The 25,927-nt window shown below is 63.9% G+C and overlaps 1 protein-coding gene across 2 annotated transcripts; it reads right to left on the bottom strand.

The window, feature by feature from the left end:
• Window positions 1-7,465: 7,465 nt before the first annotated feature.
• On the bottom strand, window positions 7,466-25,408 carry TRAF2 (TNF receptor associated factor 2). Of its 2 annotated transcripts, XM_005652719.3 has the most exons (11): window positions 25,350-25,408; window positions 18,063-18,279; window positions 17,621-17,699; window positions 17,323-17,421; window positions 13,640-13,801; window positions 12,984-13,058; window positions 11,494-11,568; window positions 10,450-10,788; window positions 9,815-9,992; window positions 9,504-9,652; window positions 7,466-8,620 (listed from the first exon to the last, which is right to left on the bottom strand). In XM_005652719.3, the coding sequence occupies exons 2-11, from the start codon at window positions 18,248-18,250 to the stop codon at window positions 8,402-8,404; spliced, it is 1,563 nt and encodes a 520-aa protein (XP_005652776.1). In that variant the 5' UTR covers window positions 18,251-18,279; window positions 25,350-25,408; the 3' UTR covers window positions 7,466-8,401. The 2 variants fall into 2 exon arrangements, with proteins under 2 accessions (XP_005652776.1, XP_084857570.1); XM_085001444.1 differs by lacking the exons at window positions 17,323-17,421; window positions 17,621-17,699; window positions 18,063-18,279; window positions 25,350-25,408 and adding an exon at window positions 15,573-15,714.
• Window positions 25,409-25,927: the final 519 nt, after the last annotated feature.

Raw genomic sequence — 25,927 nt, 5'->3', positions numbered from 1 at the left:
CGGCACCGTCCTGCGTCTGTGTGGGGAGGGCCGTGCCGTCTGTGTGCGCTCCCGTCCTGCCTGCTGGACAGGAGGCTTCGTGCCCCAGGCTGTGCGACCAGCCGCTGCCCCCACCACCTCTGTGGACGAGGCCCCGAGTGTACCCGCCAACGCTGCGCACCCCCCATGAGCAGGGGGAGGCACAGGACCTGGGACCTGGCAAGGGCTGCAGAGATATGGGGTGGCAGGTGGGGGCTGGGCAGGGCTGGGCATGGGGAGCAGGAGGAGCTGCATCTGCCTCAGTGTCCTGGGAGCTAGCCCGTTGCAGGGGTTTGTGTCCTGGAGGGGGTGCCCTGGCTGCTGGGGGCAGGCATGTGACAACACAGACACAGCAGAGGGGCAGGGGCGGCTCCCACTGTACCCTCAGGCTTGGCCCAGGCCCATCTTGGGGGCTCACCTGCCCTGCCTGTCTGTCTCAGGACATCCTGGTGGTGGGGACAGCCACATGGGCAGCAGGTCTGATGAGCAGCCCAGCTGCACATGGAGCTCACGGTGAGGGGCTGCCCTCGGCTCACGTGGCACTGTCCACATGGCAGTTGAGAAGACAGACGTGGACAGGCCCTCGGAGATGGCAGGGCCTGGGCAGTGGTGAGCAGAGGCTGCCCAGGCTGCCTGTGGGGTCAGAGCCAACCTGGCCAGGGAGCTGGGCTGGGCAGGGCTCCGAGCACAGACCCAAGGTCAGAGAAGCTGGCCTGGGAGGAGTTCGGCCAAGAGGGTGAAGCACCCAGAGGAGCCAGCCATCAGCACAGGCCACACACTGAAGGCAGAGTGAGGAGGACCTGGGCCCCTGGGTTTGTCTTAGAACCACCTGATGGGTGAGCACAGGGCAGCGGGAAGTGGGGGACAGGAGAGTAGCAGCCCGAGCACTATGCCCAGGATGCACTTGGAGCCACAGCCCGGAGCCCACAGGCTCGGCCAGGACAGGAGCCAGCAGACCCCACAGACATAGCTGTTACTGAGCTTCTGCTGTTGAGGCGATTTCTGGAAACGACTTAAGATACATCTAATTTAAAGCCATCAAGGACACTTAGAAAACCCACAAAACACAAGCAGCCAGATAGGAATCAGGAACCCACGAAAATGGACAAATTGGAGGATGGGTGGAGTGATTCAAGGGAAATGCTTGACACTTGGAAATAAGGCCAGACCAGATCCACCCCATGTGAGAGCTGGGACGCAGAGGACAAAAAGAGAGGTGGTCTAAAAACGTGTCAGAGGATCAAGGAGGCATGGGAAGTGGGCAGAGAGTGGGCAGATGTGGAGACAGACTTGAAGAGAAGAAGGCCAAGCAGAGGGAGACTCATGCCCAGAGTGTGGGTGCCCAGCCTGCCTGAGGAGAGTAACAACACTCCTGGCACCATGTGAGCCTGCAGCCCAGCAAAGCTCTGAGGGCGAGGCTCTGGGTGCAGGTGACAGGGAGCAAGCCGAAGGCCCTGCCCCTCCTGCAGTACAGCCTGAAAATCTGGGCAGAGGCAAGGGGCACTGAAGCAGGTGAGTTGGGGCAGCGGCAGAATCAGAGTCCCTCAGAGCCAGCACCTCTTACCAAGCACTCACCTGGTTTACTGGGCCTGAGCTTGGCCCAGCTGTCAGCTCTGGAGTGGGTGCATGAGAGCGGCTGGATGTGGGGGCTGGGAAAGGGGGCTCTGCTCTGTTCTTCAGGGCAGGGGATGCCCCGGTGGAAGTGGGACTGGGGCCCATGGAAACCTATAAGAGCCACACTCTGAAGCAGGGACCTTGCTAGCAGTGCGGGCAGGTATGGTTGCAAGAGCCCCTGCTACTTTTCTCCTTGCTCTCCTGCTGCGTGGACCCAGGTGTGGCCAGCCCACGGAAGGGCATGACAGAACAATGTGGCAAGAGCTCCAGGTTTTGCACTGAGGACCAGATGGAGGGCCAGCAGCCAGACCAGAGGAAGCAGCTTGAAACAGTCCACAAAGCAGTCGTGAGCGCCCAGGGCACCCCTCAGGTGGCAGACCTGCTCCTAAGGACAAAGCCACCAGCTCTGAGAGCTCACAGAGTCACTTCTGAGTCCCAGACTGAACATGTGCATGTGCAGGACAGGCCCAAAGAGCATGGCTTTGGGGCCTGGGCTAACACTGGGTCCAGTCCACACATGGCAGAGGGAACGTGAGCCTGGACCCAATAAGGGTCTGGGAAAAACAAAGACATCACTCTTTTCCATGGGATTAAACCAGCCCCAAATCTGATAAAGTCACACTCAGAACAGCCAGAATAGAATCCATGGCTACTTAGCACATGGAGAACCATGAAAAATTCAGCTCAAGGGAGAAGACATTCAGCAGATGCCAAGGATGGTGAAGCTGCCTGATGGCCTCCAGTAGTTATTATAAAATGCTTGAACAAGCTGTCACACACATTTTGCAACAGATAGTATGATATAAACATCTCAGCAACTATAAAAAAGTAAAGTAACCAAAGTTTTAAAACTCACAAGACAGACTCAATAGCAGAATGGAGCAGTCAGAGGAAAAAGTCAGTGACCTTGACTGAAGATAAAACAGAGATTGTCCAACCTGAACAGAGAGACAAAAGATCAGGTAAAGGAAACTCAGAGCCTGCCGGATCTGTGCGATGGTAAGGAGTCTAAGGGTTGTAGCGCTGGAAGCTCAAAAGGAGAAGAGAAAGTGATTTGAAGGAATAATCGCTAAAAACTCCCCCAAATATGGTGAAAGATATAAACCTACAGATTCAAGAAGCTGAAAAAATCCAATACAGGACGAACTCAAAAACATCCACACCCAGACAACATCCAAGCAAGCGATAAACTGAAGACCAAAAAACATCTTTTTGCTGTTGTTGTTTTGGTCTTTTGTCTTTTTAGGGCCCCACCCATGGCATATGGAGGTTCCCAGGCTAGGGGTGGAAGCTTCTAGCACACACTGATGTTACATGGGGAACAATAAAGGAGCCTATGGAGAGGTGAGGTTTCTACAGCTCAGTTAAAGAACAAAATACTGATTCCAAGTAAACTGTTATGTGTGTTGTGATCCTCAGAACAACCACTAAAACTTTAAAGAGAGAGAGTCAGAACCACAACAGAAAAACTCCATCTGAAATCGAAGAATGTTCACATAAGTGTACCACACCATCGGCAGGAAAGAGGAAACTGAGGGACAAAGATGGAACCAGAGGTGCTCCCACGGTGGCAAAGCAGAATTGGCAGCATCTTGAGAGTGCTGGGACGTGGGCTCGATCCTTGGCCCGGCTCAGTGGGTTAAGGATCCGGCCTTGGCACAACTGTGGCTCAGATCTGATCCCTGGCCTGCAAACTCCATGTGCCTCGGGGCGGCCAAAAAGGAAAAAGAAAATCCTAGTAGATACACACAGAGTGATTCTAACAGTTATACCTACTGGCAGAGCAGCAGAAGTAGCTAAAACGGTTCTGAAAGTCAAGACTAAAGCCGGAGGACTCAACCGCTCGAGTTAACCCTGACCAGGACGCACACCCATCAAGCCGGGGTCGCTGCCGAAAGCACAAGGATTCAGGGAGCCTGACAGAGCACACGACTGCGGCAAATGAAGTTTCCAAAAGTACGGAAACGAGGCAGTGGAGAAAAGAGAGGCTACGCTGTGCATCTGCATGAAAAAAACACCAACCAGACCCCAACCTCACACTTTATACAAAATTAACATAAAATGGTCACAGATCTCCAGTAAGTGCCAAAAAATGTTCACTGCCCTATGAAAGCTTAGACGACCTCCAGAATCTGGTGAAGCACAATCCCCAGGAGAAAAAGTTGACAAATGGGAGTTCCTCAAAACCTGCAACTTTGTTCGGAAAAACACTGGTAAGAGGACGAAGAGATAAGCTACAGCCTAGGAGAACAAATTACCCATCTGACGGAACTCTGTGTCCAGCAGATGTACAAACAAGTCTCAAGCCTCAACAGTAAGGAAAGAACAACCCATTAAAAAATGAGCAGAAGACACAGACGCGTTACAACTACGTTCATTTGATGGTCAGGAAAATGCCAACCAGAACCACCCCATGCCTGTTAGGACAGGCAAGATAAAAACCAGGACGCTGTGACCTGGGGCAGCTGGGACCTGACCTGCTGGTGGGGACACTGGGGGTGCAGCTCTGCTCCCAGGCAGCTCAGGACCGCAGACCCAGCAGCTTAGAAACAACAGGCGTTTACTGCTCCCAGCCTGAGGCTGGTGCCAGCCTGCTGGGGTGCAGACGGGTCGCCCAGTCCTCCCGGGGAAAAGCGGGGGAGCTCCTGGGGCCCTCCTCACACCACCCCTGGTGGGTTTGGTTCAATGAAGTCAGACCTCGGCAGCTACTGGAAAGTGTTTTGACGCTTTCTTGGGAATTTGTTGTTTGTTTGTTTTCTGTCTTTTTGCCTTTTCTAGGGCTGCTCCCGCGGCACATGGAGGTTCCCAGGCTAGGGGTCGAATCGAAGCTGTAGCCACCGGCCTACGCCAGAGCCACAGCAATGCGGGATCCAAGCTATGTCTGCAACTTCACCACAGCTCACAGCAACGCCGGATCCTTAACCCACTGAGCACGGCCAGGGATCGAACCCACAACCTCATGGTCCCTGGTCGGGTTCGTTAACCACTGAGCGACGATGGGAACTCCAGGTTCTTAGGAATTTGAGCTGCACCGTGTGGCCTGGCAAGGCCGCTGCCGAGAAATGAAAACAACTGCTTAGAGGGTCACGGCAGCTCGGCTGGCAACTGCAGAAACCTGGAGGCCACACAACGCCCCCTGCAGGGCACAGCCGACTGTGCTTCGTCTGCAGAGTGGCACGCCCCTGAGTTCTGATCCTGACATGTTGAGTCTCAAAAGCACCTGCTAAGTCAAAGAAGCCCTCTCAGGTTTTGCTCCATATGACTCCATCTCTGGGATATTCTCGCCTTTTTTTTTTTTTTTTGCCTTTTTAGGGCCGCCTTCGCGGCATTTGGAGACTCCCAGGCTAGGGGTCCAATTGGTGTTATAGCCACCAGCCTACACCACAGCCACAGCAATGTCAGATCCGAGCCTTGACTGCGACGTACACCACAGGTCACGGCAACGCTGGATCCTTAACCCTCCGAGCGAGGCCAGGGATCAAACCTGTGCCCTCATGGATACCAGTCATTCATTTCCACTGAGCCGCAACGCCAACTCCTCCGTGACACTCTTGAGAAGACAAAACTTCAGTCACAGAGGACAGGTCAGCTGCCGGGGTCCGGGGTCGGGACCAGCCAAGGGATGAAGACACAATGGAGGCCCTCCATCCCCCAGGGGCGGCGCCCACCCACCTCTCCGAATTAAGACGCACAGAGCTGCACCCAGCAGCACCATAAATTGGTCTGACTGTGGGACAGATTTAAAAGATGTTAGGGAGAAAATACATTTTAAATGTAAAAAGGATTAACAAACGAGCAGCTGACTTTTCACCTGCAGCAGGCCCAGGTGACAGTGGACTCGTAGCTTCCAAGCACCGGGGATTCTACACCCAGATAATCAGCATCAAAGCGAAAGCAAGGAGGGAACCCCCGTCATGGCTCAGGGGTAACGAACCTGACTGGTATCTGTGAGGATGTGGGGTCCATCCCTGGCCTCGCTCAGTGGGTTAAGGACCCGGCGTTGCTGTGAGCTGTGGTGAAGGTCGGCAGCTACACCTCCGATTTGACCCCTCGCTTGGGAACGTCCATATGCTGCGGGTGTGGCCCTAGGAAGCAAAAAAAAGTGTCTGCAAGGAGTTCCCTTGCGCCTCAGTGGGTCAAGGACCTGTCCTTGTGGCTCCTGTGGTATAGGTTGGACCTGGCCCAGGAACTGCACACACTGCAGGCGCAGCCACGGGGAAAGGCATCCACTGACCAGGAAGCCGGCTGGCGTCCTTCCTTCCTCAAGACAAGGTCACGCGAGTCAGCCGTGAGCAAATGCACACGCGATGCCGTGACCTCTACTGGATGCTTGCAAACAACTTTGTATTAAAAAAAAATAAGGTGGAATCGCGTTTTAGATGACGCCGAAGACAAGGCGTGGAGGTCGGATAAAGGCAGAACTCTTTGAGGACCGCACCCCGGGGGAGTGGCGGGTGTGTGGCCACCTGGGAAGACAACCTGGCGGTTCCAGGACAAACCCACGCCCCGCAGCTCCACTTCCAGGGGGCAGGAAAGCCCACATGCACGCTGAGCCTTCCACGCAATGCTCACGGCAGCCTGGAGCCAGACACCCCTCGAGTCCGGGGCCCGTGAACAGACGGGACGCGGCCCATCGTCCGGGGAGGATCGCTCAAGCGCCGAGAAGCCAGAGCTGAGAGGCCTGGGGCTTGTGTGACCCCACCTATGACACCGTTCAGAACAGGCAGACACGGGGGGCGGCCGGTGCAGGGGAGGGGCGGCCGTGTCCCAGAGGCAGGGTTGTGAAGGCCGCTCTGCAAAGGCCGCCCTCGGGTGGACACAGCTCACTGCCTCCCAGGGAGGTGCCAAGGGGCCGGGGCTGCTCGCGGGGCTTCTCTGGAGGGTGTCGTTTCTCCAGGGGTCCCTGGTTCCCCGTGGCAGCCCGTCCGCAGCCCTGGGTGCGGACCCTGGCCTTGCTCAGTGCACCGCGGAGTGGGTCCTCCACCCCCAGCTCCTCCGGCAAGTCTGGGCCGGCGAGGGCAGGGGCACCCAGCTGCCCGCCTGTGTCCTCTGCTGCCCCTCCTGTGCCCAAATCCCACCTCCCAGAGAGCGCACCCTGCCGCTGCCGCCGCCTCCCTCGGCCCCGGCCCCCCCTGACCCCGGGAGGCCTTCCTTCTTCTCGTCCATCCTAAGGCAAAGGACACAAACTCACCGACTCGGTTGACCCTGAACTGACCTAGTGGGAAAATGCACGCAGACACGATACAGAGGCAAGTTCCAACTGGCAAAACCCAGGACGCTAAAAGCAGAACTTAAAGGCCCTCAGAAGAAAAGAGCGCGTGCCAGGCTGTGGTTTGGGTGTCGGCCCCTGGGCGGACCCCAGCGTGGCTCGGCACAGGGCCCCTCGCCCGGCTCAAAGGCTCGCCCAAGCCCGGCTCTGGGGACACAGGGAGCCCTCTCCGACGGGAGGAAAGCAGGCGCCCTCCTGGAGGCGGCGGCAGTGGGGGGGGCAGGCAGAGAGCCCACCTGCAGGCACCAAGGGCTGGATGGGCCGGGTGGCCCCGGGGACGCTCCTTCCAGGTCAGGGGCCCAGGGCAGGGTGGTGTGCGCCCCGGGACGTGGAGAAGGGAGGGGACAGACGGGTGCCAGGGCAGGGCGGTGCACCAGCATGCCAGGCTGTACCAAGGGGCGGCGCAGAAGAGGCGTGATCCGCAGGCGACTGGGTGTGCGTGGTGTGCAGATGGCAAAACACAGAAACAAAAAGCGAAACAGAAAAGCCTCAAAACCGCGAGGACAGCGCCCTGGGCCGCTGAGGCGGCAGCGAGAAGGAAGGTGAGCAAACGCACTTCGGATGTCCCTGCGACGTTTCTTTAATTAAAATACATACATAACGCGACAAGCGCACATGTGCCATCTCTGTGCGGTTCCGTCGCTGAGCCCCTCAGAGCAGAGGAGAAACGACGGCCCAGGCAGCGGCTGTGAAGACCCCGGCCCTCCAGGACCACCCGGTCCTGGTCACTCGTGCGGCTGGTGGCCCAAAGGGGCGCCAGCACGGCCCCGCCCAGCCAGCCGAGGTCCCCTGAGCCGTGTGAGCCAAGGCTCAGGGTCCAGGGCGCTGCTGCCGTTGGACAGGTGCCGGGCCCAGGGACAACGCCCTGGTCAGAGCCCCAGACAGAGACGAAGCCAACGGCCATTCTTCCAGACCTGGGGCCCAGCCAGGATGGGGACCCCACGCGGCCCTGCTCTCAGGGGCAGGGGCCGAGAAGGAGCCGCCCGGCAGACGCTACTCCAGAAGAGAGGTGGCGGCAGCCCGCAGCTGCAGGAGCGAGCTCGGCGTGTCGGGGGGCCGGCACTGCTCAAGGAGCGGGGGTCACACACGGCCAGGCCCGGAGGGCAAGAGGCCACTCCAGCTGCAAGGCCAGGGCCAAGCAGACACCACTCGCCCTGGAGATTTGAGGGTCTGACAAGCACCGCTCTGTGCCTGACGGGGAGGCCGACGCGCCTCGTGATGCGGCTGGACGTGCTCCCCTCACGCGCCGCAGGGTGGAGGACAAGGGGTGCCCTCCCCACCCCCAGGCCCACTGGCCTGGCCGGCCCGGCCCACAGGGGCTCCCCGGCCCGGCAGCCAGGCCCGGCGCAGGCCCTTCTCTCGGGGCCCGCCTCCCGCTGCCGCAGGCCCCGAGCTCCGCTCCGGGCTGGCTGCCCGCCTGGGGTGCACGCGGGCCCGCGGGTGGCCTCGGGCTGAGCCCTCTCCCAGGAGGAGGAGCGTGGCGGCTCCCGGCGGAAGCGGCTAGAGCCCCGTCAGGTCCACGATGGCCTTGATGAAGATGGCGTCGTCGCGCACGTAGGAGCTCCTGGCCTCCATCCTGGAGACGGGGCAGAAGAGCGGGCAGCCGCTGGCGATGTTCATGTCCCCCACCGGCCTCTGGAAGGAGGACGAGCTCACGTCGGGTCTGAAGGCATCGATCACGTGCTCCCGGTTGTTCTGGTCCAGCAGCATCAGGGTCACCTGGGGAGAGGCCGGGGCTGCTGAGCCGCAGCCCGGGGTCTGCTGGCCCGCGTTCCCGGCCCGACGCCGGGAACCTGAGGCTGAAGCCCGGGAGCACAGCCCTGCATCCATTTCTGCTCTTTTTCCGATTTGTTAGGGCCGCCCCCACGGCACCCCAGCCTAGGGGTCCAATCGGAGCTGCAGCTGCCAGCCTGCACCACAGCCACAGCAATGTGGGATCCAGCCACGTCTGCGACCTACACCCCAGCTCAGGGCAACGCCGGATCCTTAACCCACAGAGCGAGGCCAGGGATGGAACCCGCGTCCTCATGGATGCCAGGTGGGTTCATTACTTCTGAGCCACGAAAGAAACTCCGTTTCTGCTTTTTCGTGATAACACTCGGCTAACGGACGTTTTCTCAGCAAAGAACCTCCCCACCCCCAGCAACGGCACTTTGCGGGAGAAGCACGCCCTGCCCCAGGCTCTGTGACGCCACCTCCACCGCTGTGAGCGCCACGGCACTGCCCGGCATCGTCACACCGTCTGTCCTGACCCGGTCCCCAACCTCCAATTCTTCCCCCAAACTCCGTTCTGGCTTCCAAAGGACCAGGCTGCAGCCTCAGACGAAGGCCCCTTAACCGCCCGTCTTCTCCGAGGCGGCAGGGTTTTTTGCCGCGTCTGAAGCATGCAGCAGTTCTGGGGCCAGGGACGGAACCCGTGCCACAGCAATGGCAATGCCAAGTCCTTTAAACCGCCAGGGAACTGCTTCAAGGAAGCACGTCTAGCTGCGGGTCCTGAGCGGCCATGAAGCTGGTGGCCTGACCATGGGGCGGTCTAGGGGATGCTGCCCGGGACCCCACCGCGGGACGCCCGCACCCCCGGGGCCCCTGGGCGCCCCCGCACCTTCTGGTTGAAGGGCCACCGCAGGAGGGCGTCGTTGGGGCCCTTCATCAGCACGAAGAAGAGAGACAGGTGCGTCCCGCGGCCCGTGCCGTCCCCGTTCAGGTAGGCGCGCAGACACATCTTGTAGCCGTACCTGCTCGTGTAGAAGGCTGCGGGGCAGGCGCCGGTGAGCCGGGCGGGAGCGCGAGGCGGCCCCGGCCCCACCCAACCCCGGGCCAGGGGAGAGGGGCTGCAGATGGCAGCCCTGCGGACAAGGGGCCCCGGGCCAGCAGCAGCTCGGGGCCGGGGAGGGGGCGCGCCCCAGGGGGCACCTGGGGAGAAGATGGCGGGCGCGCGGCCGGCCACGGCCTCCTGGCGCTTCCTGGCGAAGTCGGAGATCTTCCAGATGAAGACGCCATCGAAGGTGGAGGCCTGCAGCTCCTGGACCTTCTGCTCCAGGTCGGCCACGGCCAGGTCCTTCAGGCCGATGCTCCTCTCCAGCTGCTGCACCTGGGGACGGGCGGGGCCTGTGAGGACGCGCCCGCGGGGCACAGCGCTGGGGGCTCGCCCACCCCTGCCTCCACGGAGACCGGAGACCGCCTGCCGTCGCACAGGGGCGCACTGGTAAAACGACCTCCAGAGCCCAGGGGGACCCCTCTCCCAGGGCCGCAGGCGCTCTGACACGGGCTCCGCACCCACGAGACCCCTCCCCAGGAGGAAAGGCGCTCAAGGGACCCTGCAGACACAAGGCACGCGCCCCCGGCGACCTCCACCCCCGGCTGGAGAGGAGCGGCTCCGCCGGGCGGCCTCTCTGAGCCCCGAGTGGGGGCCCCGGGGGAACGGGGCGCACACGGAAGCGGGGAGCCTGCCGGAGAGCCAGGCACCGCCCAATCTTCTGGCTCGCGACCCCTTGCCGGACACGGCCTGGGCAGCGCGGGCAAGTGCCCCTCGCCTCCGGGGCACGAACCTTGTTGCTCAGGGCTTCGATCCTGTCCTGGTCCAGCCGGTGCTGCCGGCCGCAGGCCTCGGCGGTCATGGCCACGCGCTCCACCTCCCGGTTCAGCACGCAGACGATGTTCTCGAAGGTCGCCGTCTTGCGCTCCAGGGCCTCGCACCTCTGCAGCAGCTCGGCGGCCTTGGAGGGCCCCAGGCCTGGCCCGCCCCCCTCCCAGGACCCCTCGCTCTGGCCGAGGAAGGGCTGGCCGCCGCCGGGGGAGGGCCTGGCCTCCAGGAAGACGCCCAGCAGCAGGCCCAGGTGTTCCCGGAGCCGCTGCGCCTCGTGCTCCTGCTGCTTCTCACTCTCCACCTGCCGGGGCAAGAGGCCGCGCTCAGCCCTGCCCTGGGGCCCCCAAGCCCGGGCAGGAACCAAGCCAGAAGCAGGTCAAACAGAGCCCGAGGGACAGAAGGTGCTGCCTCCGTTCACCGTGTCAGAAAAAACAAGCAAAATACCAAGACCAAGTGTGTCAAGTCACCAAGGGACAACAGCGCCAGAGGGGCCCCACCAGACATGGTGCTGGGGGCTTGCGAGAGCAGAGGGCTGGTGTGCCCGTCTCCCTGAGGCCAGGCCCTCTGCTCCCAGGCTGTGCACGCCTGGCCCTCGGGCACAGAACCAGCTGGGCAGGGAGGGGCCCGCAGACAGAGCTGCCCAGGAGCTGGCGTGCACATAGGAGGAAGGCCGGGGTCTGGGGAAAGTCAGTGCGCTGGATGCCAGCCAGGCCAGTGACCAGGCAGAAGGACGAGGACAGAGATGACCAGGGCAACGCCATACAAGCCACAGGGGGAGGCGGGGAGGCGGGGGTCCGGGACCCATTCACAGGCAGAACAAGGTGCGCTTTTGGGGCAAAGTGGGAGACGGGGCAGCGGGGGCGCCATTAGACCTCTGGGAGGTCAAGGCCCTGGGCGGGGCCTGGCACCAGAGATGCCCCAGAGGACAAGCAGACAGAACCGGGACACCCAAGGGCCGGCCTGGAGGAGTGAAGCTGGCGCAGCCCCAGCCCCAGCGCAGACTCACCATCTCGGGACAGCCGACCGCGTGGAACCTGCACGGGACGCGGCACCTGCCACACGTCCTGACGTGGTCCTGAAACTAAAGGCCTGGCCTCAAAACCGTTACTCCTCCGCTCAGCCGCCCGGCCCTCCCGCACCCGCCAGGTCAGAGTCCCAGCAAGGGTCCCTGGCCGCCCCCGCCTCTTCACCCTCAGGCCCGACACAACCCAACCACCCGCCCCCCAAGGCCGTGATATGCGCACACCTGCCAACGCGCACACACGTGTGTTCAAGCTGGGCTGAAAGCCGAGGTGGGTGCAGGCCGAGGGCCTCAGACGCAAGGGCCCTTTCGGAACACCTGCGGAGACCCCGTCCCGGGTGTGGGCCTCCACGCCCCTCTGCCCTCAGGGCCAGTCTGAGGCCCTGGGGCCCTGGCGCCAGCAGCGGGGGTTCTAAACCGAGTCAGGAATGAGGAGCAGCAGCCTGACCCGGTGGCTCCAGCATCAGACACCGGCCAGGGCCACTCAGACGCCCGGGACTGGCAGCACCTCAGCCAGCGCAGACAGACAGACTGACGCTGTCCCGGGGGGGCTGGTTCAGGAGGAGCAGCCACCAGCCTCCACCCGCCGGGGACCCACCACGTGAGAAAATGAGACCCGTCCCTGCAGGAACACCGGGTTCCCTGTGCCTGGGAGCGGTTATCAGTCCCACAGCGGGATCAAAAGCCAGAATCAATGAAAAAGCCCTGAACGGTGGCCCCCAACAAAAACAAACCAGCAACACCATTAAGTAAAACGAAAAGACAAGTGACTGTGACAGCCGTCGTCCCTGACGCACCAAGGGCACGGAGAAGAGAGCGGAGGCCGAGGGCCCTGCAGGGCACGGGACAGGGACACGATGCGGACAGGAGGAGGCTTGGGGGGAATTGAGGCCAGAACGCTCTGGTCCGCACACAAGCCGAGCGGTGCCACGAGAACCAGCCCGGTGCCACCCGCGACAGCACTGGCCCTCCTGCCAGCTCGCACTCTGGAGCCCCCACCCCTGGACGAGCCTCCAAGACAACTTGTGGTCAAGGAGCGGCCTTCGAATTCAGCTCGAGAGAGGAGGAGAGCAGCTGCAGCTGCCTCGCTGCCAACAGGCTGCTCGGCCTCCAGGGGCACAAGGAGCTGGAGAGAGAACCGGTCCCCAGAGAACTAAGGCCAGCAGCCCCAGGACGGACGTGTCCCGCCAGCGGGAGAGCAGACAGGCCACGGAGTCCTCAGAGCAGAGTCACCAGCACACACGAGGGCAACGCCAACAGCCGGGTCCCCACTCAGCCAGCGCCAGGCGAGCTCGGGGCAGGAGGAGGCAGCGCCCGTGACCCACCCCGGCCCCGCCACCTCTGTCACTGGGGGTTTAACCGGAAATCGGGCCACGGGCCACCCTTCCAAACACAGTCCCCGAGAGCCAGGCCCTCACCGGCGCCCCTCGCGCCTGTCCCGTCCGTCCGTCCGCACGGCGCCAGGCGCCACTTACCTTCTCGCGGGAGATCTTCTTCTTGCCGCAGCCGTCGCAGGTCAGAGGGAACTTGGGGCAGACCTGGAGGTGAGCCTGGAAGGAACAGGTCAGCGTCAGGCCTCCGAGGCTCCCGCGGCCCCGAGGCGGCGCTGACACGGGGTCCTTCTCGGGGCTGAGGGCCCCGCAGTAAGGCCATCCCCGCCTGACGCAGCAGGCCCGGCGGGGCGCCCCGGGAGATGCGGGGCTGGGGTGGGGGGCAGCTCTGCCTCTAGAGCTCAGGCTTTCGGAACGGACGTCAGAAATACCCACAGCCCTGGTCGGCCGAGTGCGGAAAAGCCAGCTTCTCCGACACGTGAACCACACAGAAAACAGGCTGCCGCAGGCAATGGCCGCAGCCGGAGCCGCACAGACAGCAGGGGAGCAGCGCCGTCCGGGCCCCCATCTCGCAAACCCACATGACGCCACCCGCCGACGGGCGGCACGCGGGCACCGCGCTCACTTGCGGTCTCAGGAACCAGGCCAAGCCCCCGACGTGCCAGTGACGCGACAGCGCTGCAGCCGCGAAGGCGCCCCCCCTCCCCCAATGCGCCGTCTGCAGCGTTTTCAGAGGGAGCGACACGGTGTCTCAGACAGAGGCGGCCTGGCGCTCGGGGCTGGGGCCGCCCGCGCCTCACCTTCATGTTGGCCGAGCAGCAGGGCGCCCGGCAGTGGCGGCAGCTGAGGCTGCGCTCCGGGCACTCCTGCCCCAGGTGGCGCTCCTTCTCGCCCAGGCGGACCAGGCCTTTACACGCCGGGCACTCGGTCAGCACGAACGGGCAGTGTCCTTCGTGGCAGCTCTGGCAACACAGGGAGCAAAGCGGGTCACTCTCGGCTGGGCCTCGGGCTGCAGGGGGAGACTCCGGAGCACCGGCCCTGCCACCCAGGCCGAGGCCCCCGTGGGGAACAAGCCTGGGCAGGCAGGGGCCCCGCCGGGGCCCTCCGGGATGGGTTCCAGAAGCGTCCAGAGGGGCCGGGCGTGTCCCAGAGAAAGGCTGCAGCGCGAGGAGGGCGGGCATGGCTGTCTCCTCCGGGCCACGACCATGGTGCCCAGGTCAGACCCCGCTGCCACCTGCCCCGCTGCTGCCACCTCACTGCGCAGAGCGACACGGACAGTGTCGGTGACTGGGCCAGAGACCGAGGGGGGAGGCGGGACGCGGCAGCCTAAAAGGGGTGACCTGGGCGGCCGGGCGCCAAGCAGGAGCCGAGGGGGCGGGCTGACGCAGCGAAGGGAGCAGAGGGCGCAGCAGGAACCAGAGAAGAGGCGAGGGCGGTTTGTTCGCCGTGTGTTTTTCAAATGCGGTCACACACGTGAACTTGACCGCTTCTAGGTGCACGTGCCGCATAAAGCACCTCACGCCGCGGGGTCAGCAGCCCCGCAAAGGCTCAGGCTGGGCCCCTGCAGGCCGCGGAGGCAGCAACCCGGAGGGCAGGCCACACCCGTGCTGTCTCCACGGGGCCTCGGCCCAGGACCCGCCAACACGCTGTCCAGCCCATGCAGCGGGCTCGGCTGCTGGGGCCAAGCTCACCGCTTGGAGGCTGAGCAGAAGCGACAGGTGACCTGTGGGCGCGGCGTGTATGGCGCCCGGCGCACCCACAGTCCTGACCTCTGACCTCGGGGACGCTCGGCAGATGGAATGCCGCGTTCCCGGAAGACCTCCCTGGGGGCCCCCACGCAGCCCCCCGGAGCACCGGGGGCGCTGCTGCGGACGTCCTGGCCGGGGACACAGACCGGCCGCCAGCCGCGCAGAGCAGAGCGGAGGGGCGTGGAGACTCGCGAGGGCTCGCGTCCGCCCCGCGCAGGGAGCAGCCCCCCAGCAGCCGCTCCGTCCTCAGAGGTCCCCACAGGGCACGCGGCCCAGCACCCCGGAGCCAACCTCCTCCAGCACTCAGCCCAAGCGCCCCTTTCCTGAACCCCCAGGGCTCGCGTCTACCCGGCCGCGCTGCGCAAATAACAATCAAACTGAGCCAGAGAGGAGCCAGGCACCTCACAGCGAAGCAGACCCCACAGCCCCGAGGGCGCTGGAACAGGATTAAAGCAAAAGCAAAGCCCTGCAGGGAGCCCCCCCCCCCCCCCCGGGCCCCCTGGACACACCCGCGAAGTGAAGCCCGCGGGCCGGCCCTGACCACCGGCCCCACACCCCGGGCCTCGCCCAGGAGCCTGGGTCCCGGCATCCCCGGGGCCATACCCAGAGCAGATGCGCCAACCTGCTCCTGGGGCCGTGATGAGCTCCGTCAGCTCCCACGCCCGCCAGGCGGCACCGCTGCAGAGGAACCAGGAGCCACTCAGGCAGAGCTCCCGCTGTGAGTCTGAGCGGTCCAGCCCTGGATGCCCTGGGAGGTGTGGGGGCCCGGGGCAGGCCCGACACTGCTCCCCTTCCGGCTACAGCTCCCAAGACCTGTCCTCTCTCCTCTGCAGCCACGGCCCTTCCTCCCGGTCCCTCCATGGCCCCCAGGCTGCCAAGTGTACCCGGCAGGCAGGCCGCAACTTCTTCTAACTGAACTGGAGCTTTCAAGCACTGGGTTCTTAGAAAATAAAACATGGGCTGTCCCTGCAAAAGAGACACTTACTCGAAGGCGGAACAGAACCCCCCATCCTGGCAGGCGGGCAGCAGCTCAACCCCAGCGGTTCAGAGCAGCCTGAAGGGCACCCGTGTCGGCGCAGCATGGAGGCCGGTCCCAGCTGAGGCTGGATCCGGCGGGAGGCTTATCCGCACATCAAAGGCGGCGCTCAGAGCCCCAGAGCAGCGCCCGCCTCCCGCCCCCGCGGCCTCCCGCCCCCGCGGCCGGCCCGACGGCGAGGCCAGGCCGGGCCGGGGACTTTCCTGAGGCGGCAGGGCGCAGCCAGGGACTTTCCAGCCTGCATGCCTGCCAGGCCGCGGCCGGAGCCTGTGGGCTGGCTGCGCTCCCTGGCCCGGAGCCAGAGGCCCACGAAGCGGCCACCCGCGCCTACCAGCCTGGAGGAGGAAGGCACCCCGAGGACGCAGAGCTGGGGGGTCATCCCACCGGCCCCCAAGGGTCTTCCACACCCTCACAGGCACGACGGCAGAGCCCCCCATTCTGGCACCCGCCGACCCCCAGAGCCTCGCCCTCCCGAGAGAGCGCCTGCCCCGAGGTCTGCTCTCCGGGCAGCCCCGAGCAGCAGCAGCAGCAGAAGCAGCGCCACCTCCTCGGCTGAGCAGGGCCCGGGGTGCGGCCGAGTGGCACAGGGGCCCCTGAGCCATGGGGGGGCTCTGTCCGGGGACCAGAAGTCTCACTTCCTTCCAGGAAGGGCGCGGAGAAGGCCCGAGCTCCCCTTCCAGGGCCCCGGTGCCTGGAGGAGGAAAGCACAGCTCCACGGCCACCGAGCAGAGGCTCGGCCCGGACACGGCCAAGCTGTTCTTCTAGCAAAGCCCCGCTGAGAGCCTGAGACCCCGAAAGTGGACTCGGTGCCCGGGGCCGGGAGCAGGAAGAGAGAAGCCTGCCAGGAGCCCAGGAACCCAGGAACCCAGTTCCAGAACCGATGGGCCCTCCCCTGGCGTTGGCACTCAGTCACAGCCCGGCGCCCCCCACCCCACCCCCCCGCGCGTAGGAGAGCCTGGGTCCCACAGCCTCGCCAACCAGGGCTGCGCTGGACACCCCGAGGCCTCCCCACCTTGAGGGCCCACTGAGCAAGGCCCGCAGCCCTGGCCCCCCCTGGCTCCGGGCCTCGGGGCTGGGCTGGCACTCTGACCACAGACGACGGAGCAACGCCTCAAGGCCCGCGCCTGCTGTGGGTCCGCGTGCCCTTCTCTTCCTAGCTGGGCACCGTTCCACGGCCTGACCAGCCCCTGTGTTGCTTACCCGCCCTCAGCTGCTGGGGACGCTTGCACTCAAGCCATGTAGGAAGGTGGGCTTTTAAAGCGCGGTGGCTCGTCTAGGGGCAGGAGCGGATGGCCCGCTCCCAGAGAGCCATGCGGCGGCCACGAGCTCCGGCCCTGGGGGTGCAGCCGCGGGGCCTGTCACTCGGAGACCCCTAAGTGCCAACACAGGGAGGCGGCCAACACCCCCTGGCAGATGGACAGGTGGCAGGACGCGCATGCCAGCCAGGGCCCTCATCGCTGGCCAGACGCCTTCCGGTGCCCGCAGAACAGACATGCCAGCCACTGCTGCAGCTCCCGCATCAACACCACTCAAAGGAGGGAAGCCCGTGTGTGAAGACAACAAACCCCGCCGGCGAGAGGGCGCGCGGGGCAAGGCAGAGGGCCAGCCCCATCCCAGGCAGCAGCCTCGGCCGCTTCCAGGGACACTGGACGGGCTCGGAGCTGCTCTGGGGGCCCGGAGGCCAGGCAGGGCGGCCCACCTCGTACTCTTTCAGGGTCCCCTTCCAGGTGCAGCCGTCACTGGGACAGACGGCCGGCAGGCTCTCCACCTCCCTGCGGGCGGCATTGTCCGGGAAAGCCTGGGGAGAGAGGGCCCTGCGGTAAAGCTCCGGCCCGCAGCCCACCCCGTGCCCCCCGCTGCGAGCCCTCAGGCAGGCGGCTCAGGACCCGGCGCCCCTCCAGAGACGGTCCCAGACTTGGGTGGTCCCGGCTGCTCCCGCAGGAAAGGCCAGCACGGTCCGCCCATGGCAGCACCGCCAGCGCAGACACCTCGCTTACCGAGCTGCTCTCCAGGATAGAAACGCCTTCTTCATAAATGCCCTCGTGAACGCAGGCCGCACAGTTCTGGGGCCCGGAGCTGGGGGGGTTGGGGGGTGTCCGTTGTGAAACCGGCCGCGGAGGGTAGCTGGGCTCTCGGACCTCAGCGGGCGGGCAGCAAGGGCCCGGAGCCCCGGCAGCTGAAGGTGCCCGGTGCCGTCAAGCACCTGGGACCCGGTGCCACCGTCTGCCTGCTGATGGGCCACCGCCCCCACCTCCGAACCCCACGGGGACCACACTCCCTGGCAGGCCCTTCGGGGGAGCGGGGGCCTCCGGCAGTTTCCATGGTAAAGGTCTAAGCAGGCGCGTTCTCTCAGCCCCAGATCTACGTGCCCTTGGGTCCGGCCCGGGGCTGCGCCCCGCTGGCAGGCGGCATTTCGTGGGAACGCCTCGGGCCCCCTACCTCAGGATGTTGCTCAGGCAGTAGGAGCAGTAGCGGTGGCCGCACTGGGCCTGGAAGGGCCTGCGGAGAACGTTCCTGCAGGCCGAGCACAGGTACTTGTCCTCCAGCTTGGTCCCCAGCAGCGTCTTGGAGAAGCCAGGCTGCAGCAAGTCCAGGGAGCCGGGAGGGGTCACGCTGGCTGCAGCCATGGGCGCCACGGCCCCGCCAAGGCCAAGCCCTAAGGAAGAGCACAGGGCGTCACGGCGGCCACCAGGGTCTGCGCACTCAGGACGAGGGGCTCAGGAAAGGGAGCGCGGGCTCTCAGTGCCCTCTGGAGCCTGGGGACAGGCTAGCCCCACCTGCTGCAGACCTGAGAGCCACAGCTCGGCCAAGGTGGCGGCACCCGCACGCCCACTGCAGCCCTGAGCCTGGCGGGCTGTCCCCAAGGCCCGCACCCTGGCCTCTGCTCCCGGGCCAGCTTGCCGTGACTGTGTCGCGATCACACCTGCCATCCCTGCGCCTGGCTGTCCCCCTGCCATCCTGCAGCGCGTGTGGTCTTAGCGCACCAGACGACGCTCACGACAGGTCTTACAGACCCGCCCAGCAGGAGTCACATACCAGGCAGGCCCAGGAGGGGGCCACACAGCCCTGCGGAGACCAGGGGTGTGGCCCGCTTGGTGCCGCTGCTCCGCTCCCATCCCTGCGCCCACGTCCCTCTTGCTTCAGAGCCACGCTCTGCTGGCCACCAGGCCCTGGCCAGGCCCGCAATACAAAGCAAGTGGGATGGGCCATGCGGGGAGGGCCGCACAGCTCAGAGTCCTGGGCAGCGCCCACAATCTCAAGAAGCGAGGGAAACGGAACCCACTAAGCCTAGAAAAAGGGCGAGTGCCCAGGAGCCCCCAACAGGAAACAGCCAGACCTGAGACCCAGCAGGCCACCCCAGCCCCGTGGGCAAACACCCAAAGAGCTCTCCCTGCCCCCACACGCCCCCAGAACACACTCCACTCGTCTGCTTGGGCAGCAGCCACGTGCAGGAGGTTGCACGTGCTGTCCCGAGCTGGTCTGAGCCTGAGGGAACACTGGGGGGCTCTCCATCGGCCGAGGGTCGCAGTGTGAGGCCGTATCGGAGGCCTCCGAACAGCTCACGGGGCGTTTTATAACCCACATCTGGCCTCCAACCACCCCACAGAGGGATGCAGCCCTGGGGACACGAGAGGGCACACCTCCGCCTCTCACACGCCTGCCCAGCCCCTGGACCACCATCCGGTCAGACACTGGACAACCAGGCTTGTGTTCTCGCAACCCACACGATGCAGGCTGCAAGCACCAGAAGGACAGAGTCCTGGAAGCTCCAGGTGGGCCCCCGGCACGGCCAGGGCGGCGTGGGCCAGGATGCAGGCACGCCCTCCTGTGCCAGGGGCACCTCGTTCCTGTCTCACCTCTTTCTGTGATCACACTGCTGAACTGATGTCACGACCCATAATGGTTTACAGGTCACGGCTCTAGGGAGTTCCCTCTGAGGCTCAGCAGTAACGAACCCGACTAGGATCCATGAGGACGCGGGTTCGATCCCTGGCCTCACGCAGTGGGTTAAGGATCCGGCGTTGCCATGACCTGCGGTGAAGGTCGCAGACGAAGCTCAGATCCTGTGTTGCTGTGGCTGTGATACAGGCTAGCAGTTGTAGCTCCAATTAGACTCCTAGCCTGGGAACCGCCATACGCTGCAGGTACAGCTCTAAAACGCAGGAAAAAAAAAAGGAAAGAAAGCTGTCGTGAGGATGAATCAGATGGTGTATGGAAAACCCCAGCTCAACAGCGCTCACACTACCTAGTAGCCATATTTTAACACGCTATCTCGGGAGATACTGCAATAACATGCTGTGGATAAAACATCTTTGAAATAACATAACAAGAAGGTAACGCTGCACCCTTCGAAAGTTGGTCAGATACCAAATTGGCAAATGTTATTTGCCGCGGATGCGGCTGTAAAAAGAATAAAGAATAAATAAATAAAAAGTAAAAATAAAGATCACAGCTCTAAACTGTATGAGACAGAGAAGCTTTTATTTTTAAATATCAGTAGTAACAAAAAAAAACACCTTCTTTTTTAGCTTGAAAATCTTATTCATTACATTAAATAAAACGAAAGGTCAAAGGCAAAGGTGAGGCCATGTTTCATGGGGGTGGGACCAGAAGGCAACATAGAAAATGAACCTGGAGCAACACTGTCTCCGAACAACGTCAAACAACGCTTCCAGCGCCCGACGGGGAGACTGCCTCCTCCGCCCCAGCACGGCCAGCCTGCAGGGCCCTGTCCTGGGGGACTGGCCACAGCTTCCGCAGCAGACTGAGCCCCCTTGTGACCCTCCACCCCGCCGGAAGTAAAAGAGCACAAAACAGGCTCCTTTTCGGGCGATAAGAGGGGAAAAGGCCCCCCCCCCGGGGGGGGAGGTGAGCAGGCAGCACATTCCTGCTCCAGAAGCAGCCCTGGGGCCGCTGGAGAGGCCTCAGGGCTTCAGCCCTCAGCCAATTGCCTCAAGAGGCGTTTACAAATACGCCAGAACCCTTAAGAAGTGAAGGAAGACGTAAGGGCTCGAATGCCTCGAGCCGACCTCGGCCCTGACCGCCATCCTGCCGCCTGGCCCTCTCGCGGCCCCCTGGGCGCACCGGTCCAGCCCCTGAAATTGCACGGGGCCTGGGCACTTGGGGCCGCACACCTCAAGGGTTGAATGTCACGCGTCTCCGACTGGCCCCTCCAAGCTTTAGGTCTGTTTTGCAAACCCAGCCCTCAGGCGCGGTGGCAAAACCAAGAACGGCCTCCATCCAGATGACGCACCGGACATGAACCCACCGGACATGAACCCGAAGCCGCAGAGCCGGCCCGGAGCTCGCCCTGAACTCGCTCCCGCAAGAGGCTCCAGGCCGAGGGCACGACCTCATCCATCCATTTACATTTGGTTAAAACGGCATTTCTGCCAGAACACTGGCAGAACCAACCCCTGATGACGGAAGTCTGGTCTTCTCGGCTCCTGGCCCAAAGCGCTGACCCCTCTGGGGCTTCGGGTGGTGGGGAACGGGAAGAGGGGCACCCGCAGCTGCTCAGAAGCAGGCTGATCTCGTCGCCGTGGCGGAATCAGCCTTCTGGACGGAGTCCAACGAAACCCCTGGACGGGTCTGGAGCTTCCGCTGGGAGGGCACACGGCCCTGGGCTTCTCTGCCACCTGCTGGCCCTCGTGGTCCTCTGAGCTCTGGGAGGCCTTCTAAGCAGGTTAAACCCAAGAAGGGGTCACAGGAACCCTCGATTTATAACCAGCCTGAGGTCAGAAGTTGGGGAGTTCCCGTCGTGGCTCAGTGGTTAATGAATCTGACTAGGAACCATGAGGTTGCAGGTTCGATCCCTGGCCTTGCGCAGTGGGTTAAGAATCCGGCGTTGCCGTGAGATGTGGTGTGGGTCGCAGACGCGGCTCGGATCCCGCGTTGCTGTGGCTCTGGCGGAGGCGGGCGGCTACAGCTCTGATTCCATCCCTAGCCTGGGAACCTCCATATGCCGCAGGAGCGGCCCAAGAAAAAAGGCAAAAACACACACACACAAAAAAAAAAGTTTGGGAGGCCCCGCTTTCCACTGGAGAGGCCACCTAAAGTGGGCAGTGGCGGGGGGCGTCTGTGGGACCAAGCCCCTAACAAGAGGAGTCGGCGCCAACTCCAGGTGGCCAGTGTCAGAATGGAGTCAAACGGCAGGACAGCGGTCAGCGTCCACGGAGAATCGCTTGGTGTGGAAACCCCCAGACAGGTGCACTGAGAGACACCGCGACACTGCCATGCAGGAGTGCCGACGGTGCCCGTGAGGGGCCTCCAGAGCGACTGCCCGAGGGGATGCAGTGCATCTAGCTGGGCACTCAGGATCTGGGCATGTGGGGTACAAGCAGCTCATTTTGGAAAGAAAAAGACAGTGTCTATTCCCCGAGAGTCAAAAAGGGGGTGACATCCCTAATTATGGTCCAGGCACGCACGCTTTCCCAGAATGACCCTGTCTCATGATATTAACCACGGCAGAGCAACCTCAAAAACAGGTTTTTACACACAAGTCCCCTCCAGGTGGGGCTGCAGCCCACCCCCAGGAGAGTGGGGGGCATCTAGCACCCCAATGCTCTTCTGCTATTTCCTTCCCTGCAGGGGGGGTCTGGATGCAGTCCCTTCCCAAGTCCTGGTCCTGCCTGGGTGCCGAGCAGCAGGACCCCACCGCCCTCAACCTGAGTGGGCGGCAGTGGATAACTCCCAGAGGGTAAGAGCTGCCAGACCGACGTCACATCAGACTCTGGAGCACTCAGCTGCTGGGGGGGCCACCGTGTCACCGGCGAGACACAGGCTCAGCCGGGAGTGCCCCAGACACAGGGACGAACTCCCCAAATCCACGTTCCCACTGGCAGCCGCTCCTGCTTCCAGGTCCGGCTTCCCTGGGCGCCTCCCAGGTCTCAGCCGCTGGTGCAACAAGCCTCCTTCAGCAGCGTCCAGAGCCCGCGTCCGCACAGCCCCGCAGCGCGCCTGAGGCCCCGGGACCAGAGATCCCCCGCACAGGACAGTTAGGACTCAGGCCCACCTTTTTTCCAAGCTCAGTGTGATGCCAAAGAGTCTGGCACCAACTCATGACCAACAACTGTCTGTACCAAAGCACTGCAAGCAAATGTTGCCGCTGTCCCCGTCCTGGCAGCGCCCGCTCACAGCTGCCCGTGCAGTCAGTGCACCGTTCCTCTTCTGAAACGCAAGGCCAGCCTCAGGAAAGCTAATTACGATGCCGTAATCCTGCCCCTTCGAGGGCCCAGCCTCATCAGCTCACACCCAACACAGTGGTAAAGCCACGGGCTCTCCCTTCTACAAACAGCCCGAAGCTGACCACACTGCTACCACCAGGCCACTGTCCACTGGGACCTGACGCCCCACAGGAGCCTCCTGGGGCCCAGCTCCTTCCTCAGACCCCAAGGCTTCTGGGCTGCTCCGCCCTCCCTAACCTCACCTGGGGTCCCTGCTCTGGCGAGCCCTTCCCTAGCAACCCTTGCCGAACCTGTGCTGTGCCAGCCCCCTGCCTGCGATGGCTAGGGTCAGTGTCTCACCTGCTCCCCTGTGGGTACCGGGCATCTCGGGCTTGGTGGCAGGGAGAAGGGACACAGGCCTGTGCCCAGGGGGAGGGGTGCCTGAGCACCCTCCTGCCCCCACCTCCCGGCCCCATACCCCTTAGCCGAGTCTTCTCTCCACGCTGCACCACTGGCCCAGCTGTGCCCCACCCCACTCCAAAGCGGGGGCCCCCCAATCCTGGACCCTGCACTGCAGTCACTCCCTCTACTCACCCCTGCCCCCACCCCAGCTATGCAGTCACCCCCTAGATCACAACCAGGCTACAAGAACACCTGCCCCAAATGCCACCTCCATGGCCTGCTGTGCCCTGCAGGGAACGCGGGCTCAGCCCTCAGCTCAGACCCAGGGGTCAGCCTCTGCTGTGCCTGCCTCCGCCCCTCCCCCCAGGGCCCAGCCCCTCCTGGAGACAGTGACAGGCACAGCGCGGGCATCAGGGGCAGTCCTCACCCGTGTCCGTGCAGGAGCAGGCCAGGACCCCGGGAGGCTGGGCATCAGGCACAGGTCTGAACTCGAGGACAGGTAGGTGTGCACCCTGCCCTCCGCGGGACCTGTGGAGCCTGGCGGTAACGTTTTCTGGATTTTCTTCTCCGGACCTTCCGCCCCTTGCCTGTGCGCATGCTATGGAACCCCACCTGCCAGGCAGCAGCCAGCCCCTAATGGTGCGCTGAGCCTGCTGGCATGTCCACTGCCAGAAAGGGGCCCAAACCCAACTCTGAAAAACAACGTCGGAAGCCCTTTTCTTCCTGGAGAAAACACTTTCTCCAGCAGCAAGTGGCAGCCGTAAAGCTGGCCTTCTAGTCCACGGGTGACCACCACTGTTGAAGCAACTCATTCCTGCAGGTCCCGGGAAGAAAGACACTGGTGGCTCCCCACAGTGAGCCAGCCAGAGACGCACACGTGGGAGGTGCCCCTCTGCGGCCACGGACCACACACAGGGCCAGGGAGACAGGCAGGCCTCGGGACAAAGTCAAGGGGCCAGGGCCAGAGCACAAGGCGGCCTCAGGTGGCAGAGGTCAGGGACACAGGGGGACACCAGAAGGGCTCACGGCACAGCCTGGGTGTCTGTCTGGGCTCTGCCCTTCGGCGTGGGGGCTGGGGTGGGGGGGAGGCCAGGACGCTCAGGCGTGCCAGGGCACTACTGCTCCCAGCAGGGACAGCTGCCACTCCCAGAGAAGCTCCAAGAAAAGCAATTCTTAAGATCTTGCTTCTTTGCGACTCAAGCCCCAGTGAACTGCATGGTGCGTAAGGCAGGCTGCAATCAAGCTGTTTAGAACAAGACAAAACTCAACCAGCGACGCTGGGTGGGTTGTGACCTGACCTCTGCCTAAAGCCAGCAACGAGTTGCTAATCACTGCCACCTCACCAGGGACCTGGCCCTGCTGCGCCTCTGCCTGGCACGCCCCCTGCTCGGCCAGATTCAAGGCCGGCCCCGAGGCTGCTGCCACAGCGCAGCTGTCCTGAGCTCGCCACGGTCCGGGGTCACGACGCGCCTCTGGCCCCGGGCACACGGGTTTTTCGCGGCGGCCCGGCCACGCTCCGTTCCTCCCGGCGGCTGCCTCCTCTCTGGGTCCCAGCGCCCAAGGACCTGGCTGCTCCGTCCACATCGTCCCCGGGGGTCGGGGTCACCATGGGCCACGCGCCAGGCTCCCACGGACACCAGGAGCGGCGGTCCCCGCCGCGAAAGCCGGTCGCAGGAGGCCGACCCGAAGGCCGGGGCAGGCACCCCGACGTCCACGCCGCGGACCCGGGACGTCGGGGCGGCGGCGAGTCCCCGAGCGCGGCGGGGAGGGAGCCCGGGCAGCAGAGGGACAAGCGGCGACCCCCGGGGTCCGAGCCCCGAGCGGGTCCGGAAGCCCTCGCGGGCAGGAAGAGGCGCGGCACCGCGAGCTGCGGCCGAGACTCGCGGGCAGCGGGGCGGGGACCCCGCAGGGACCCGGACCGCCCGCCGTGGACGCCCCGGGCGTTCGCGAACTTTCCTGCGCCGGCCCCGCGCCGACTTTCAGTTTCCGGCTCCGAGAAATCCCCTCAGGCCCGCGGGCGGCGGCTCGGTGCCTCCCGCCCCGTCTCCCGGTGCCGCGCGCCCCGCCGCCCCCGCCTCCGCCCCTCGACCCCTAACCCCAACCCCACCGCGACCCCGACCCGACCCGACTCGGACCAAACCCCAGCGTTCAGACTCACCAACGGTCGCCGCGCGCCCGGAACCGCCTGCCCGCCCGTAGCCGCCGCGGCCGCCGACCCGCCCCCGGGCCTGCCTGACGGACTGCTGCGGGGGCCTACCAGGAGCGCGCAGGGAGCCGCAGCGGGCGCCGATTGGCCAGCTCTCTCCCCCGCCCCCTGCCTGACAGATCGACACAAAAGCCTACCAAGTGCCTGCAGAGAGCCGTAGCGGGCCTCGATTGGTCAGCTTTCTCCCCCGCCCCTCCCGGGCCCGCACACTGACGGACTAAGGCAAGAACCTACCAGAAGCGAGCAGGGAGCCGCAGCAGGCGCCGATTGGGCGGGGCTGCCGCCGCTCTGGTATTTAAGCCGCCCCTGGCTGGCGCTCAGTGGAGTCCGCCAGAGTAGGCGCGGCTCCGTGTGCGGGGCTCTCTCGCCGGCTTGGCCCGGACTCTCGCTCGCCTCGGAGGAGGGTCAGCCTCAGTGTGGGTTAAGATTATGACAAAAAGTACAAACCTAAAGGGTCTGAAGGCGTGCGAGGGCTATTTTCCAGGTAGTGAAATGTTCTAGAACGAGATACTGCTGCTGATTGCCCGAAG

This window comes from Sus scrofa, chromosome 1 (genome assembly GCF_054392235.1).
Source record: "Sus scrofa isolate SSC_HxYL_T2T_F1_AM1 chromosome 1, Sscrofa_HxYL_maternal_Yorkshire_Landrace_v2.0, whole genome shotgun sequence".
Lineage (NCBI taxonomy): Eukaryota > Metazoa > Chordata > Mammalia > Artiodactyla > Suidae > Sus > Sus scrofa.
The sequence above is the reverse complement of the archived record's forward strand: the minus strand, read 5'-3'. Positions and strand labels throughout refer to the sequence as shown.